The 19,350-nt window shown below is 45.4% G+C and overlaps 1 protein-coding gene across 6 annotated transcripts in view; it reads left to right on the forward strand.

Moving 5' to 3' along the window:
• The window catches only part of LOC121287440 (CMP-N-acetylneuraminate-beta-galactosamide-alpha-2,3-sialyltransferase 2-like), a 30,153-nt gene extending 17,148 nt beyond the window's left edge, over window positions 1–13,005 (forward strand). For all 6 annotated transcript variants that reach the window (XM_041205327.1, XM_041205323.1, XM_041205329.1 and 3 more), the window contains 5 exons: window positions 1,492–1,679; window positions 2,539–2,718; window positions 8,351–8,396; window positions 8,988–9,107; window positions 12,575–13,005. In XM_041205327.1, the coding sequence (XP_041061261.1) occupies window positions 1,492–1,679; window positions 2,539–2,718; window positions 8,351–8,396; window positions 8,988–9,107; window positions 12,575–12,760 (720 nt within the window). In that variant the 3' untranslated portion in view covers window positions 12,761–13,005. The remainder of the gene's footprint in view (window positions 1–1,491; window positions 1,680–2,538; window positions 2,719–8,350; window positions 8,397–8,987; window positions 9,108–12,574) is intronic.
• The last annotated feature ends 6,345 nt before the right edge of the window (window positions 13,006–19,350 follow it).

The following is a 19,350-nucleotide window of genomic DNA, read 5'->3' on the forward strand; positions in this document are numbered from 1 at the left end:
CACCCCTCACCCACTCTGACCATAACCCCACCCCCTCACCCACTCTGACCCTGACCCCACCCACTGATCCACTCTGACCCTGACCCCAACCCCTCACTCATTCTGACCCTAACCCCACCCCCTCACCCACTCTGACCCTGACCCCACCCCCTCACCCACTCTGACCCTAACCCCACCCCCTCATCCACACTGACCCTGACCCCACCCCCTCACCCACTCTGACTCTGACCCTGACCCCACCCACTGATCCACTCTGACCCTGACCCCAACCCCTCACTCATTCTGACCCTAACCCCACCCCATCACCCACTCTGACCCTAACCCCACCCCCTCACCCACTCTGACCCTAACCCCACCCCCTCACCCACTCTGACCCTGACCCCACCCCCTCATCCACACTGACCCTGACCCCACCCCCTCATCCACACTGACCCTGACCCCACCCCTCACCCACTCTGACTCTGACCCCACCCCTCACCCACTCTGACACTGACCCTGACCCCCTCACCCACACTGACCCTGACCCCCTCACCCACTCTGACCCTGACCCCACCCCCTCACCCACACTGACCCTGACCCCACCCCCTCACCAACTCTGACTCTGACCCTGACCCCCTCACCCACTCTGACCCTGACCCTGACCCCCTCACCCACTCTGACCCTGACCCCACCCCCTCACCCACACTAACCCTGACCCCACCCCCTCACCAACTCTGACTCTGACCCTGACCCCCTCACCCACTCTGACCCTGACCCTGACCCCCTCACCCACACTGACCCTGACCCCCTCACCCACTCTGACCCTGACCCCACCCCCTCACCCACACTGACCCTGACCCCACCCCCTCACCAACTCTGACTCTGACCCTGACCCCCTCACCCACTCTGACCCTGACCCTGACCCCCTCACCCACACTGACCCTGACCCCCTCACCCACTCTGACCCTGACCCCACCCCCTCACCCATTCTGACCCTGACCCCACCCCCTCACCCACTCTGACCCTGACCCCACCCCTCACCCACTCTGACCCTGACCCTGACCCCCTCACCCACTCTGACCCTGACCCCACCCCTCACCCACTCTGACCCTGACCCCACCCACTGATCCACTCTGACCCTGACCCCAACCCCTCACCCACTCTGACCCTAACCCCACCCCTCACCCACTCTGACCCTAACCCCACCCCTCACCCACTGTGACCCTGACCCCACCCCCTCACCCACTCTGACCCTGACCCCACACCCTCACCCACTCTGACCCTGACCCCACACCCTCACCCACTCTGACCCTGACCCCACCCCCTCACCCACTCTGACCCTGACCCCACACCCTCACCCACTCTGACCCTGACCCCACCCCCTCACCCACTCTGACCCTGACCCCACCCCCTCACCCACTCTGACCCTGACCCCACCCCCTCACCCACTCTGAACCTGCTTTGTTTTCTCGTAAATGACTGTACACTGACAATCATTGTTTCTGTCTTCAGAGGTTACAGTCTAGGCATCCGAAGCTGAACATTGCCCAGAGCAAACTCTTTGAGGCCATGCCTAAATCCAAACCATCTAAGACTGACCGTTCCTGTCAGTGTCGGAGGTGTGCCGTTGTTGGAAATTCTGGAAATCTCAAAGGATCAAATTATGGAGAGTTGATTGATTCGCAGGATGTTGTTATAAGGCAAGTTTTAAAATGCAACAGGGTCAATTTTAACTCTCTCAGCCCAGCCCAGCAGTAAAGGGGCAGTAGTGTTCCAAAAATTGGGGAAGTTTTAATCCTAGCTCTTTAACTAACAGAGCCACATTCCCATTGTTTTCATGCACCACAATTTTACCAGAGATCCTCTGTCTAAATGGCTCAGGGTTCTTGACTGTTTCAGTTAGAAGTCCAATTCTAACATGGTGCCCTGACATTGTTCTGAAATATGAAAGGGCAGAAGGTGCATTGTGCTACTCTGTCCACACCTGACAAGGGTGGCCTAACCAGCTGTCTTTAAAAGGGCAGCTGCAAGTACGCGGGAAAAGATAGGATTTGGTTTCTTTAAATTTATTGTGGGGTCAACTCTTCCTGGTGTCTTTTTGATCTTCCAGCCTGATTCTGGGCTGTCCGGACATCTAATCACCTTAGTCACCTGACCCAAGGCTGTAATCTCAGTGGCGAACTCATTACTCAATTAAATATTTAATTTCTTAATTTCTTTAATTAGTTTCTTAATTTGCCTGTGGGAGCTGTTGAAAATGTTCGTTTGCAGAGTTTTGTGTGGAAGTAATCTGCTGGAGGAAATTGCCTACCTGTTAAACCCAGCAATCCACAGATAATACAGTGCAATGATTTGAGTAATCCCATTGACTGTTACAATGTTAGAGTACCTTAACACTACATGCCTAACTCAGGTCAACCTGTTGGGAATTTGGGATGTCACCAGTAGGGAATCTCACATGAAAGCCAGTCATTATTCTTTGTACCTTAAGCTTTTGACAGAAAACTTTGAGTTTTGTGATTTTGACCACTTCAGTAACTCTTTGGCTTTTCTACTTAGAATGAACAGGGCAGTGACCAAGGGACACGAGTCTGATGTGGGAAAAAAGACCACCCACCACTTTATGTACCCAGAGAGTGCCAAGGACCTTGAATCCAATGTTCACCTGGTACTGGTCCCGTTTAAACCTCTCGACCTATGGTGGTTTATGAATGTCCTATCAAACAAAAAAAACGTTCTGTAAGTAAAACATAGTCTGAGAAAAGCTTAGTGATCGTCTGTATGAGGAATCCTATGTCTCACTAACATGATGTCCATCTTGTCTGATTAGGACAGATATCTGAGCTTTAGGGTTAGGTACAGATGAAGATAATTGAATGAAGTGGGCTCGGTAGAATAATGGTTGTTACAAGATGTGTAATGCAGAGGCTTAGACTGATGGTCAGGAGACCTGACTTCAGATCTCACCACAGCAGCTGGGGAATTTAAATTCAGTCAATTAAATAAAGAAAATCTGGAATTAAAAAGCTAGTCTCAGTAATAATGACCATGAAACTACTGGATTGTCATAAAAACACACCTGTTTTGTTCTGTCGAAGGGTCATGAGGACTCGAAACGTCAACTCTTTTCTTCTCCACCGATGCTGCCAGACCTGCTGAGTTTTTCCAGGTAATTCTGTTTTTGTTTTGTCACCTGTTTTTAATGTCTGAACTGCTGGTCTCTTCTGGATAACCCACTGTTCAACCACAACCAGCCCCAACCCCTCAAGATTCTGCAGTTTTTTCCTCCCTCATCAAGCTCATTTCTTCCAAAGTCCAACTGTCTCCTCTCAATTTGGCTTCTGACCACTGCACTGCAATGTCAGCTACGGTTCAGTGGGTGACACTTTTGACTCTGAGACAGTAAGTTCAAGTCCCACTCTAGGAATTGAGCACAAAAATCTTAGCTTGACACTGCAACGCTGTACTGAGAGAGTGCTGCACTTTAGTGGTATCATGTTTTGGATGAGGCCTTAAACCAAGGCCCCATCTGCCCTCTTGAATGGTACTATTCTGAAAAAGAGCTGGGCACTTGTCCTCGGTGTCCTGGCCAATATTTAACATTCAGTTAACATCACCAAATGATCAGATGAGGTAATTATTTGTGGGAGCCTGGAGTGCGCATATTGGCTGCCAGGTTTTCTACATTTCAACTACACCTATTGGGAAACATATCTTCAAGAACTGTATTTTCTTTTAAAATTTGGAAGGACGTTGGATTATTTGGACACATGACTTTTTTTAAAAACAATCCAAAAGTTCACCTTGGAGTGTGAGCAAGCAAGCTTTTTCCAAGAAATCACCTAACCTGCATGGTACTTGAGGAGGAGAGCTATTTGCTATTTGAACTGCAATCACTTCAATTGTTGGAGAAAAAACTGTTTTAAAGGTGACGGCCTGGTGATTTACTGGAAATCATCAGATGGAGGAACTTTATGCTTTGAGCTTGTTTTTTTGAACTCAGTTGGGAATGAACTGAGAAGGGGAAAAGTTGCCCAGTTCACATTTTCTGAGCCTTGCCTGAAATAGAGTGGTTATCAATTCCAGTTGGGAATTCCTATCTCAGTGGAACTTGTCTGTCTCTGAAAACCCAGGAGGCTGAGACAAGAAGGATTGATCAGGATCTATTTTCCTCTACGCCGAAGCTTCGTTGGTGAGAATCTCCAGGCATCTACTGGGACTAGCGATCTGTCTTCACACGAGGGAGCACCCGATTATCAGCATCAAATCCCGGCAAACTTTATCCTTTGTTTTATGAAGTCTTTTCTTTTAACCGCCCATCTCTGCAGAGACCCTATCCGTTTGTCCTTTGTGTGTATATGCGCGCATGATGGGGAATTTTAAAAGGGATAGATAGTTACACTTTCAGATTACAAATTTGGTATCAACCAGTTCTTGCAACTTGTTTAAAAAATAAGTTTCATTTTATAAGGAATCAATCATTTGGAGTGAATTGAAAGAAGTCTGCTTCAATCCTCTCCTTTCCTGGGTTTAACAGTAGCGAAGGTAAATAATTGGCCATTTTGATGAGTGAATTGAACATTTACACTAATGGTGCAACCTGTGGAGCAGTGGGGCTAGATCAACTGCGCATTCCTCCCATCCCAGCCATAACACACCTCAAAAAGTACTTGTTTAGCTGTAAACTGCTTTGGGACATCCTGCGGTCATAAAAGGTGCTATATAAATACAACTGTTTCTTTCTTTGGGTAATGTATGACAAATATCACCGTTCTCATCTTAAATTCAACCCTCTCTCCTTCTGTCATAAAATCCTAGGATCATAGAATGATACAGCACAGTATGAGGCTCTTTGGCTCCCTGAGCCTCTGCCTATTCTTTGGCAGCACCAGCCAATTAATCCCACTCCCCCGCTTTTTCTCCATAGCCCTGTAAATTATTCCGCTTCAAATATTTATCCAATTCTCTTTGAATGTTGCAGTTGAATTTGCTTCCACTGGTCTTTCAGATCCACATGACTCAGGTTGATGAGGGTAGCATCAACATGGTTTTTAGCGAAGTTTTGACATGCTCCCATGACTGGTGGGAAAAATAAGAGCTTATGGGATCCAAGGACAAAGGACAAGTTGGATCCAAAATTGGCTGAGTGGCAGGAAACAAAGGGTAATGCATGACAGGTATTTTTGCGCCTGGAAAGCTGGTTCCAGTGGGCTTCTTTAGAACTCAGTACTGGAGCCCATGCTTTTTGTGATATATTTCAGTGATTTAATCGTAGATGTATGGGGTATGATTAAGAAGTTTACAGAAGATAGAAAAACTGTTTGTGTGGTTGATAGTGAGGAAGGAAGCTGGAGACAGGAAGATATCAATGGACTGGTCAGGTGGACAGGAAAGTGACAAATGGAATTCGATCTGGAGAAGTTTGGGAAGGGCAAACAAAGCAAAGAAATACACAAGAAATGGGAGGATAGTGGGAAGCGTAGAGGAACAGAGGGAGGTTGGAGTGAATGTCCACAGATCCCTGAATGTGACTGGAAAAGTAGATAAGTGGTCAAGAAGGCATACAGAATACTTTGCTTTATTAGCCAAGGCATAGAATGTAAGAGCAAGGAAGTTATGTTAGAAATGTATAAAGCACAAGTTAGACCACAGCTCAAGAGTTGTGTACAGTCATGGTCACTGCATTACAGGAAAGATGTGAGAGGGAACAGGAGATCGGATAGGCTGGGATTGTTTTCAGTGGAACTGAGGAAGCTGAGGGGAGATTTAATTGAGGTGTAGAAAATTGAGGGGCCTAAGTAGAGTGGATGGGAAAGACCTATTTCCTTTAGCAGAGAGGTCAATAAAATAATTGGCAGAAAGATTAGAGGGGAATTGAGGAGTAATATTTTCACCCAGAGGTTGGTGGGAATAACTCACTGCCTGAAAGAGGCAGAAACCCTCACTGCAGTTAAAAAGATTCTGGGATATGCACCTGATTTGCAGTGACCTGCATGGTTATGGACAAAGAGCTGGAAAGTGGGGTGAGACTTGGTGGCTCTTTTTCGCATAGTGTACATGATGGATTGAATGGCTTCCTGCACCACAACTCTTTGTTCACGTGTTTATGTTAATAAATCACTTCACACTTTTACACATTAAATTTCATCTGCCATGTTGTCTGCCTAATACCAGACAGTCAATGTCCTCTTTCTGCCTTCAACAACCATTTCCATTCCTCCCTTTCCAACCATTGCCCTGAACTGCATGATGTCACTCGGGCCCAGACTCACAACTCCCATCAATCCCGATTCAAATCTCTCCTTCCAGCTTTCATCACACTTACAATCTGATCACCAACTTTTCTGTTTTAACCCCTGTCGAGTTTCGATCCCCTACTTGGAACGCAAGGATCAGTACAGCTACAACACTGACATCTACCAGAATGTGGAAAACTGCTCAGGTATGTCCTTTCCATAAAAAGCAGGACAAATCCAACCTGGCCAATAACCACCCCGTCAGTCTACTCTCCATCATCAGTAAAATGGTGGAAGGGATCATTGACAGTGCTATCAAGCAGCACTTGCTTAGCAATAACCTGCTCACTGATGCATAGTTTGGGTTCTGCCAGGGCCACTCAGCTCCTGACCTCATTACAGCCTTACATGTCCATTACATGGACAAAAGAGCTGAATTCCTGAGGTGAGGTGAGAGTGACTGCCCTTGACATCAAGGCAGCATTTGACCGGGTGTAGCATCAAAGAGACCTAGCAAAACTGGAGTCAATGGGAATCAGGGGGAAAGCTCTCCGCTGGTTGGAGTCATACCTAGCACAAAGGAAGATGGTTGTGGTTGTTGGAGGTCAGCTCCAGGACATCACTGCAGGAGTTCCTCAGGGTAGTGTCCTCGGCCCAACCATCTTCAGCTGCTTCATCAATGACCTTCCTTCCATCTTAAGGTCAGAAGTGGGGATGTTCACTGATGATTGTACAATGCTCAGCACCATTCATGACTCCTCAGATACTGAAGCAGTCCATGTCCAAATGCAGCAAGACCTGGATAATATCCAGGTTTGGGCTGACAAGTGACAAGTAACATTCGTGCCACACAAGTGTCAGAAAATGACCATCCACAACAAGAGAGAATACAACCATCTCCCCTTGATATTCAGTGGCATTACCATTGCTGAATCCCCCACTATCAACATCCTGGGAGTCACCATTGACCAGAAACTGAACTGGACTAGCCATATAAATATTGTGGCTACAAGAGCAGGTCAGAGGCTAGGAATCCTGCGACGAGTAATTCACCTCCTGACTCCCCAAAGCCTGTCCACCATCTACAAGGCACAAGTCAGGAGTGTGACGGAATACTCCCCACTTGCCTGGGTGAGTGCAGCACCCACAATACTCAAGAAACTTGATACCATCCAGGACAATGCAGTCTGCTTGATTGGCATCCCAACTACAAACATTCACTCCCTTCACCACTGACACACAGTAGCAGCAGTGTGTACCATCTGCAAGATGCAGGAACTCACCAAGCCTCCTTAGACAGCACCTTCCAAACACACGACCACTACCATCTAGAAGGACAAGGGCAGCAGATAGATGGGAACACCACCACCTGGAAGTTCCCCTCCGAGTCACTCACCATCCTGACTTGGAAATATATCACTGTTCCTTCACTGTCACTGGGTCAAAATCCTGGAATTCCCTCCCTAACAGCACTGTGGGTGTAGCTACACCACATGGACTGCAGCGGTTCAAGAAGGCAGCTCACCACCACCTTCTCAAGGGCAACTAGGGATGGGCAATAAATTCTGGCTAGGCCACAACCCCTGAACAAATTTAAAAAATGAGGAGTCAGTCATTCAACTGTTGAAGCTTGTTCCCCCCATTCAATTAGATCCTACCAGATCTACTCCTCAACTACATTTACCCAGCTTTTCTCTGTCTCTCAATATCTTTACCCAATAAAAATCTATCAATCTCAGTTTTGAAAGCTTCAATTTAGCTCCATATCCACAGTATTTTTTGGGGGGCAGAGAGTTCCAGATTCCCACTAACCTTTGTGTGAAGCAGTGCTCCCAGATTTCACTGCCGTGGAGTATTTTGAGATGTTTTTAGAGGCATTCTGATGTGGATCACTAATGCACAATCCTCTTTTAGCTGTATGGCAGCAGCCTGCTGAAGCGTGTCCTATTCAGTCTCCATTCCTGCTGAAGCGTGTCCTATTCAGTCTCCATTCCTGCTGAAGTGTGTCCTATTCAGTCTCCATTCCTGCTGAAGCGTGTCCTATTCAGTCTCCATTTGGTTATCCTCTCCGTGGTGTTTCTGAGTGAATCACATTAGCAGTAAACACTTCCCTCATGTTGTTTCTTCCCTTCCAGGATATACAGGAGAGTGAAAAATCACATTAAAGCTGATCCAGACAAGGTGAGATGAGCTGTTTTATATTAATGTAATAGTGACATATACCATGTTCATTGTGTGCAGGTGTGCAAAAATCTGAGTATGCAAGTGTACATGCATCAATATATAGGGCGTATGTAAGGTGCCTATATGCATATGTATATTTATTTGCATGGTGTGTGTATGGTTTGGTGTAAGGTGAGTGTGTGTATGTTTATGTGTGTGGTGTGTGTATGTATGACTCAGTGTAAGGTGTGTGTGTGTATGTGCATGGTGTGTGTGTGTATGGGTTCGGTGTAAGGTGTGTGTGTATATGTTTATGTGCATGGTGTGTGTGTGTATGGGTTCGGTGTAAGGTGTGTGTGCGTGTGTTTCTCTATCCAGAATAATTCCGAGTGTTCAGATTGTCCTCCTGCAATGTTTACTCCAAGATCTTGTTGTTGAGATATTGTTGTCCAACGTCAGGAATTTACTCCAGACTGCTTCTGCTCCAACAAGAGACCCCCAGGGATTGAACCAAGAACATCCCAACCCAATCACCCCCATCTGCAATAAGCCCACATCCCCATCCCACCTGGTATAATCTATAATATTCCCATATTATTATTCCACTAGATCATCATCTTTCATCCAACCTTTTTCAAGTATATCCACGATGAATGGACTGAGCACCATGGACGATATCCTTCCACCGGGATGCTGGCTCTCATCTTTGGCCTTCACATCTGTGATCAAGTAAGACCAGAGAAACCAAGTGCTTATTCCTCCAGCACTAACCTGTCAGTAACAAGATAGGTGTGGTTCTCTCTATTACACAGAGATCTAAAAGGGGATGCAAAGTGTAGATTGAATGCTCTGCCATTGAAATAACATTGAAAATGCTGGGAAACAGTCAGCAGATCAGCCAGCATCTGTGTAGGAAGGAACAGTTAACAGTTCAGGTCCTTGACCTTTCATCAGAGCTCTTCATTGAAGTTTATGTCTAGTTGGCAGCACTTTCTGTTACGTCAGCAGATGCTACTTTGCAGCTCAACTACAGGTGCTGAGTCCCTGTCCACCTGGCACAGGGGAGGGTGTAGTCCTGCTGAAGATCTCGTTCTTTGGTCCAGGTCAAACTGAGATCATTTAGTGGGCATTTACATGAGGACCCAACCAGCATTTCTCCCACAGCAACATCAAAACTACCACTTAACCTCAGTGACCTGAGAACAGGGGTTCTTTTGTCTAGACCTGATAATGACCATTAAAATTGATAATCCTTTAATTGGTATGTTTTAATTTCTGGGGGAGTCCAAAACTATAGGACCATAAATATAAGACAATCACTAATAAGTCACTAAAAAATCAAAATGAATGGGTAAACATAATCAGGAAAAAAAATGAGAGTCTGGGTCTGTTTTCTCTTGGGGGGAAAAAGGCTGAAGGATGACCTAATAGAGATTTTCAAATTATGATTCTAAAATTATGGTGGCTAAATTTGCTGATGACACAAATATAGGTAGGAAAGTAAGTTGTGAAGAGGACATAAGGAGGTTACAAAGTGACATAGGTAGCTTAAGTGAGTGGGCAAAGATCTGGCAAATGGAGTATAATGTGGGCAAATGTGAAATTGTTCATTTTGGCAGGAAGAATAAAAAAGCATATTATCTAAACGAAGAGAGGTTGCAGAGCTCTGAGATTCAGAGTGATCTGGGTGTCCTAGTGCATGAATCACAAAAGGTTAGTATGCAGGGACAGCAGGTAATTAGGAAAGCTCATAGAATGTTATCATTTATTGTGAGGGGAATTGATTACAAAAGTAGGGAGGTTATGCTTCAGTTATACAGGGCATTGGTGAGACCACATCTGGAGTATTATGTACAGTACTGGTCTCCTTACTTAAGGAAGGATGTAAATACATTAGAAACAGTTCAGAGAAGGCTTACTAGACTAACACCAGAAATGGGTGGGTTGTTTTATGAGGAAAGATTGGACAGGTTAGGCTGGTGTCCACTGGAGTTTAGAAGAGCAAGAGGCAACTTGATTGAAATCTTTAAAATCTTGAGGGGTCTTGACTGGGTGGATGTGGAGAGGTTGTGGGAGAATCTAGAACTAGGGGTCACGGTTAAAAACTAAGGGGTCGCTCATTGAAGACAGGCTTGCAGGGCTGAGTGATCTACTCCTGCCACTAATTCTTATGCGAATCACATGAGGCCATTGATGACAACGCCTGGGCGGGAGCTGGCACGGAGCTGATTGCTGCCGATTGGCTGCGCGCTGCCACTTTCGCGGGTGGGCCAATCAAGGCCCGCCCAGCGTGAGATCTGGCCCTTGGCGCTCAGCATTACCTGTGCGGGCGGTGGGGGTGGGGGGGGGTGGGGTGGGGGAGGAGGGAGAGTTGGAGCCAGCGCTCTTTCACAGATGCACACGGAGCTGCCTCAGGGAGATTGAATAGACAATAAAAAACTTTAATAAATGATGTTAAAATTTATTTAAACATGTCCCCTCATTGTGACAGTGTCACATGAGTTGGGATATGTTTGTAAAGGTGGGGACATTTATTTATTTATTTTATAAAAGCTTCAGGAAACCTGGTCCCGCCCGTGGATGAGGTTTCCTGAAAAACGTGAAGGCCGCTTGGGCCTTTCGCCTGCTGCCAACCTTAACGTTGGATGGGCAACATTCTTAACTACTTTAATACCTCCCTTAATGGCATTAGTAGGCCGTCGGCATTTTGGTGGGTGTGCAGCCACCTCTGGCACGCGCCCACCGAACAAAACATGGAGATGCCACGCGATGACATCTGGACACACGCCCAATGTCACCGTGCATCAATTTACACATCGGTCTGTTGGGCCCATCCCCCACATGCCAACCAGAAGATTCAGCCCCTAACCTAATTGTATTTTTAGATGTTTAATTTTTCTAAGAGTCCTGTGAGCCTTACCAATACTTTTCAGTATAAAATTAGATGATATTTAGAATTAAAATAACTCCCTCTCTCATTTAACAAGATCCAAACAATTGGCTTCTAAAACAGTTACACTAGCTTACATTGAAGTGGTCATACCTCTGAGACCTATGACTGGTTACACCACACTCTTCAATAAAAGCAAAATACTGCGGATGCTGGAGATGTGAAATAAAAACAGAAAGTGCTGGAAAAACTCTGATGGTCTGACAGCATCTGTAGAGAAACAGAGTTAACGTTTCAAATCCAACTTAGTCTACTGCATTCGCTGTTCCCAATGCGGTCTCCTCTACATGGGAGAGACCAAACACAGACTGGGTAACTGCTTTGCAGAACACCTTCGGTCTGTCCGCAAGAATGACCCAAACCTCCCTGTCGCTTGCCATTTCAACACTCCACCCTGCTCTCATGCCCACATGTCTGTCCTTGGCTTGCTGCATTGTTCCAGTGAAGCTCAACACAAACTGGAGGAACAGCACCTCATCTTCCGACTAGGCACTTTACAGCCTTCCAGACTGAATATTGAGTTCAACAATTTTAGATCTTGAACTCTCTCCTCCATCCCCACCCCCTTCCCGTTTCTTCCCCCTCCTTTTTGTTTTTTCCAATAATTTACATAGATTTTTCTTTTCCCATCTATTTTCATTATTTTTTAAATGTATTTCCACCCATCATTTATTTCACCCCACCCCCACTAGAGCTACCTTGCTTGTCCTGCTCTCCACTCTTAATTAGCACATTCTTTTAGATAATATCACCACCTTCAACACCTCTTTGTTCTTTTGTCTGTGACATCGTTTGGTTATCTCCTCCTATCATTGCTTGCTTGTCCCAACAACCCCCCCCCCTTAAACCAGCTTACATTTCACCCCTTTCCTATTTTTACTTAGTTCTGTTGAAGGGTCATGAGGACTCAAAACGTCAACTGTGCTCTTCTCTGCTGATGCTGCCAGACTTGCTGAGTTTTTCCAGGTATTTCTGTTTTTGTTTTCGAATCCAATATGACTCTTCTTCAGAACTGTCACTACATTCTTTCTCTTGCTTCCAACACTACAAAGGTTACAGTTCTGAGACATTAGGGTGAGATGAGCTGGTAGTCCAGAGCTAGGCCATTGTCGCTGATGTTTCTGACAAAGATTTTGTGACCGTTTTGTCTCCATCAGTTTTCTCTAAAGGGAAATGCCCAGAGACAAAGGTAGGAAGTTCCTGTTAAGGATTTTCCTGTCATTAACTATCCTATTCTAACTAACAGCTGTCGGTGTTTGGCTATGGCATGGACAGGAAAGGCAACTGGCACCACTATTGGGAAAATAACCAGTTAGCTGGAGCTTTCCATTTAACAGGAGTACACAACGCAACTTTCGAGACTCATGTCATCAGTCGCTTGGCAGAAATTGGAAAAATCCATCTATATAGAGGCAGACTTGGAGGTTCCTGAATTGACCAGTATACAATCCTGGTCAGCAATTGACCAGACTATTCATCACTGGGATTAGACCAGTCAGATCCGGCAGAACATACAGAACCAAGTTTGGAAGAACTTAAGACTGATGGAACCAACTGCTTCTTTCCGTGAGCGCTCTGCAAACCTCGGACAGAAATATGTTAAGATGAGCTGATGGTTTTGAGAATCACGGTGGCTTCTATTTAATTCTTTCCCCCAAATAAATTTTATATAACAAATGATGTAAAATTAATGTCCCATGGAGTCATTGAGGCCTACAGCACAGAAAAAGGCCCTTCAGCCCATTGAGTCTGCACCAGTCAAACAAGTACCTAACTATTCTAATCCCATTTTCCAGCACTAGGCCCATAGCCCTGTATGCCATGGCATCGCAAGTGCCTCTACCATCCTTTCAGGCAGTGAGTTCCAGATTCCCACCACCCTCTGGGTAAAAAAATTCCTCACATCACCTCTAAACCTCCTGCCCCTTACCTTAAATCTATGCCCCCTGGTTATTGATCCCTCCACCAAGGGGAAAAGTTCCTTCCTGTCTACCCTATCTATGCCCCTTCTAATTTTATACACCTCAGTTATGTCCCCCCTCAATTTCCTCTGCTCCAGGGAAAATAACCCCAGTCTATCCAATCTCTCCTCATAACTAAAACTCTCCAGCCCAGGCAACATCCTGGTAAATCTCCTCTGCACTCTCTCCAGTGCAATCACATCTTTCCTATAATGCGGATTCCAGGACTGCACGCAATACTCTAGCTGTGGCTTAACCAGCGTTTTATACAGCTCCAGCATAACCTCCCTGCTCTTATATTCTATGCCTCAGCTAATAAAGGCAAGTATCCCATATGTCTTCTTAACCACCTTATCTACCTGTCCCACTACCTTAAGAGACAGGTGGACATTCACACCAAGGTCCCTCTGATCCTCAGTACTTCCCAGGGTCCTGCCATTCATCGTGTATTCCTGTGCCTTGTTTGTCCTGCCCAAGTGCATCACCTCACACTTATCCAGATTAAATTCCATTTGCCACTGATCAGCCCATCTGATCAGCCCGTCTATATCCTCCTGTAATCTAAGGCTATCCTCCTCGCTATTTACCACCCCACCAATTTTTGTGTCATTGGCGAACTTACTGATCAACCCTCCTACATTCAAGTCTAAATCGTTTATATATACCACAAACAGCAAGGGACCCAACACCAATCCCTGTGGAACCCCACTGGACACAGACATCCAGTCACAAAAACATCCCTCAACCATCACCCTCTGCTTCCTGCCACTCAGCCAATTCTGGATCCAATTCGCCAAATTACCACACTGGCTGTCTTCTAGTCCTCCGGCACCTCTCCTGTGGCCAGAGAGGTATTGAAATTATTGCCAGCGCCCCTGCTATCTCCCCCCTTGCCTCACGCAACAGCCTGGGATACATTTCATCCAGGCCTGGAGATTTATCTACTTTTAAGCCTGCCAGACCACTTAGAACCTCCTCCCTTTCTATGCTAATTTCTTTAATTATATCACAGTCCTTCTGCCTGATTTCCATACCCACGTCGTCCCTCTCACTTGCGAACACCGACACAAAGTATTCATTTAGAACCCTACCTACATCTTCTGGCTCCACACACAAATTACCACTATGGCCCCTCATGGGCCCTACTCTTTCCCTCGTTATCCTCTTAATGTACTTGTAAAATAACTTTGGATTTTCCTTTATTTTACCTAATGTTTTCTCATGCCCCTTTTTGCTCTCCTAATTTCCTTTTTAAACTCCCCTCTACATACTCTATACTCCTCTAGGGCTTCCACTGTTTTGGACCCTTGGTATCTGTCATAAGCCTCCCTTTTTCTCTTTATCCAACCCTGTATATCCCTCAACATCCAGGGTTCCCTGGATTTATTGGTCCCACCCTTTATCTTTACTGGAATATGTTGGCCCTGTATTCTCCCTATTTCCTTCTTGAATGAGTCCCACTGCTCTGACGCAGATTTACCTAAAAGTAGCTGCTCCCAGTCCACTCTGGCCAAATCATATCTGATCTTATTAAAATCGGCCTCCCCCCAATTCAGAACTCTGATTTCTGGCCCATCCTTGTCCTTTTCCATTACAACCTTGAATCTAACGGAGTTATGATCACTATTTGCAAAATGCTCCCCCACTGATACCTCTACCACTTGCCCGGCTTCATTCCCTAAAATTAAGTCCAGGACCACCCACTCTCTTGTAGGACCTTCTACGTACTGGCCTAAAAAGCTCTCCTGGCTAGGTACACACCCCACCACCTTGGGATGGGTGGCACAGTCTGACAGTCAGTGCTTTGGGACCCCAGTTAGCAGATCAGTTTTTTTTTGTCATTTGATTATTAGTTGTGGATATCACTGGCAAGACCAGCATTTATTGCCCATTCTTAATTGACTTCAGGAAGGTGGTAGAGAGCTACCTTCTCAAAACACTGCAGTTGTAACAGATTCGAGTGGCTTGCTGGGCCATTTCAGAGAACAGTTAAGCGGCAGCCACGTTGCTGCAGATCTGGAGTCACATGTAGGCCAGACCAGGTAAGGATGGCAGATTTCCTTCTCTCAAGGACATTAGTGAACCAGATGGGTTTTTAGACAATCCGGTAGTTTTCATGGTCATTATTACTGGGACAAATTTTTTATTCCAGATTTATTTAACTGAATTCAAATTGTCCATTGCCCTGAACTCTCATCTCTGGATGACTGGGTCCAGAAACATAACCATAGAAAACCACAGTGACACAGGTCAGCATAACCCAGCCCAATCCCCTCTGCTCCTGATACACCAGAAAAATCCAACTCATCCCGGCCGTAATGACCAAACAGCAGTTTGCAATACATGGTGGCACCTGACAACACAACACTGCTGATGACCAACCAGTTGGTTTCAGTCCAAGTCCACAGTACAGCATCCTGGTGGCTGGAAGTTAGAGGCTGGATGAAGGTCACTGTCTTTGTGTTGTCCCAGTGGCTCAGCTGGTCATGTTGTGCCCAAAACGGAAATGATCCATAGAGACCAAGGTGGCTGACCTTAGTTAGCTGGCACTCCAGGCTCCCAGTATGGGAAATCCTGGACAGTCCACACCTCCAGGCTGTGGGTTGTGGGAGGGTGTTTTGAGCATGGTTTATTTTGCCTCAGGGAGTGGTTGAGTCAGGGGCCACGCAGCTTTTAAGGGAAAATTGGATAAATATTTGAAGCAGGGGAAGGTACAGGGCGATAGGTTGAGACCAGGGAAGTGACATCAGTCTAAGCAAAGAGACAACACAGGCACAATGGGCAGAATGGCCTGTTTTGTAAACTTCTGTGGTTTAGGCATTAGTCTATTTAAAAAAACCAATCTGAACAAAAACTTGAAAAGAATGTTAAAATTTGATGATGAACTCACTCCACTGACTTCAAAATACACCTTATATACACATCAAATAGGTTTAATTCCGAATGGAACAGGTGTCTGGGGAGAACTCCAGCCCACTTGTTGGGCTATTTTGCTAAAATCCATATTGGTTTAATTATTTAATAAAGACACAGACACTGCGAGAAAATATTCCCCCATATTCCTTTAATTTAAGGCTGCAAGCAGTCACTACAAAGAAAACAAAAAAAACTAGAATCCTTATATTATACAACAAAGGAAAAGAGATCAACTCTCAAACAACCCAACAATCAAACACAACTGGAGCAACAGGGTTTTAAAGAGACAGTATCCATTTTGGTTGATATGCTGAGCAATGTATTAGCAACACTCAAGAAAAAAAATTCTTGCAGAACAAGAAACTTTGGTGTCATTTTCAGCGGATTGGAATCAGAATCAAGTCCTTTTCCCTGCGCCCCCACCTCCCCACCCCCCCCCCCCACCCCCACCACACCCCCCCCCCCGCCCCCCCCCCCCCCCCCCCCCCCACCCCCACCCCCACCCCATTTCTTTGCTTCAAGGTGTCTGTGTAGTGAGGTGATGTCATAGAAGTAAGTGTGGATCAGTGGCATAAACTCCCCAACGCAAGTCAGACATCCCTAAACAGAAGGACTCTCGTGAAAAGTAATTGTACTTTGGAAGGTTTAAATTAGAAAGCAAGCTGGAGTTTGTGCCAGTAATGGTTATAAACCCATGTGCACTGCTTTCTAAATACATTACTGTCAGGAATGAAGCACAGCAATGATTTCATATTGAAATAACCATTATCATACCAGTCTACTCCTGAGTGAGGATGATGCTCTGTGGGAACAATGCAGTACCTCTTCCAGTAACAAGTGAGAAGCATCCACCATCGAGTTCACATTGAAATCTATCACTTGTGAGCTTCAAGAATTCCTAACTCACTGGCCCCTTTCAGTATTGCCTTTATTCCAAACCCATTGGCTTAGTTCATTGCAGCCAAAAGGAAGCACAGGAAAGCAATAAAACCACCTCCAGTGCAGATAAGATTGTTGCTCAAGATTGCATGACCATGAGTATCAGAGCATTTAGGAGGGGGACATTTTGCAGAAGAAATCAGTTATTTCTCACAAAACATTTAGAGAGGGAATTCTGACTATAGTGTTCCACAGGGCTCGGTATTGGGACCCTTGCTGTTTGTGTTATATATTAACCATAGAAAACCACAGTGACACAGGTCAGCATAACCCAGCCCAATCCCCTCTGCTCCTGATGCACCAGACAAATCCAACTCATCAACCAACTCCCGGTCGTAATGACCAAACTGCAGTTTGCAATACATGGTGGCACCTGACAACACAACACTGCTGATGACCATCAGTTGGTTTCAGTCCAAGTCCACAGTACAGCATACTGGTGGCTGGAAGTTAGAGGCTGGATGAAGGTCACTGTCTTTGTGTTGTCCCAGTGGCTCAGCTGGTCATGTTGTGCCCAAAACGGAAATGATCCATAGAGATCAAGGTTTGACAGGGCGATTTGGATGTGAACGGGGTGGGGGGGAGGGCCACGATTGGGAAATTTGCAGATGACACAAAGATTGGCCGAGTAGTGGATAGTGTAGAGGATAGTCATAATCTCCAAAACAATATAGATGGGTTGGTGGAGTGGGCGGTAACGTGGCAGATGGATTTTAACATAGAGAAGTGTGAGGTCATACATTTAGGGAGGTCAAACAGTTACAGGGATTACAAAATAAATGGGAATACACTAAGAGGGGTAGATGAAGTGACAGATCTTGGCGTACAAGTACACAAGTCCCTGAAGGCAGCAGTTCAAGTAGACAAGGTTGTAAAGAAGGCATATGGAATGCTCTCCTTCATTGGCAGAGGTATAGAATATAAAAGTAAGGATATAATGTTGGAATTGTATAAAACACTGGTGAGGCCACAACTGGAGTATTGTGTGCAGTTCTGGTCACCACATTACAGGAAGGATATAATAGCTCTGGAAAGAGTGCAGAGGAGGTTTACAAGAATGTTGCCAGGGTTAGGAAAGTGTAGCTATGAGGAGAGATTGGATAGGTTGGGGTTATTTTCCTTAGAACAAAGAAGGCTGAGAGGTGACTTGATTGAGGTGTACAAAATGATGAGGGGAATAGATAGAGTGGACAGAATAAAATTGTTTCCCTTGGTGGAGAATTCTAGAACCAGGGGACATAGATTCAAGATAAGTGGCAGAAGGTGTAGGGGGGACATGAGGAAGGACTTTTCTCGCAGAGGGTAGTGGGTGTCTGGAATTTGCTGCCCAAGTTGGTGGTAGAGGCAAAAACTCTAAACTCTTTTAAAAAGTGCCTGGATCTGCACCTTAAGTGCTGTAAGCTGCAGGGCTATGGGCCGAGGGCAGGAAGGTGGGATTAGAAAGGGCACCTGGGTGTCCTCGGGCTGGCATGGACAAGATGGGCCAAATGGCCTCCTTCTGTGCTGTAACCTTTCTACGGTATCTATTTACAAAAAATAAAATTTATTCTATCTGAAGAGCAGGGCTCAAAGACACAGCAAAGCACAGTGAAGGCTCATGCTTGCAATCAACTAGTGAGCTTCCAGGCTTCAGAGAATCAGGTAGAATCTGGGATTATCCAATCTTTGAACTGTGGGCAAAGAAAAGTTGGATTGGAGAATGAGCCAAGTGGGTAGACTCTTGAAAAGCTTGCGGTGGCTGCTTTGGGTTGTCATGGCACTGGGCTAGATGCAGGCAATGAGCTGTCTACATACCAATCGGTGCATAATCCAACAAAACAGTGAAAGGGAAGACAATAAAAGAAATTAACAGATATTGAGACAGGATTTGCAGCCAGGCTCTGTCTATCAGGTCTATTAACTTCCCACCTTAAGATAGTTCCAGGGAGAGTCTCTAATTGTAGTTGAACTATAGCCTCAGTACCAAAGAACCCATTTACAACCTTACTTACAATAAACGCTATCTACTCACAGGAGGATGTATAACTGACAAACTCTCAGGACAAAGATCTTAACTGTTTCATATTGTATTTGCATAATAATATACATAGAGAATTTGATGTAAAAGTTCAATTATTAACTTTTAAAGCTTTATCTGGGTGCTGATCGATTAAACACTGCTTTGTTCATGGATCCTACTGCAGGATTTTGGTTTCTTGTACATGAA

This window comes from Carcharodon carcharias, chromosome 14 (assembly GCF_017639515.1).
Source record: "Carcharodon carcharias isolate sCarCar2 chromosome 14, sCarCar2.pri, whole genome shotgun sequence".
Classification (NCBI taxonomy): Eukaryota; Metazoa; Chordata; class Chondrichthyes; order Lamniformes; family Lamnidae; genus Carcharodon; species Carcharodon carcharias.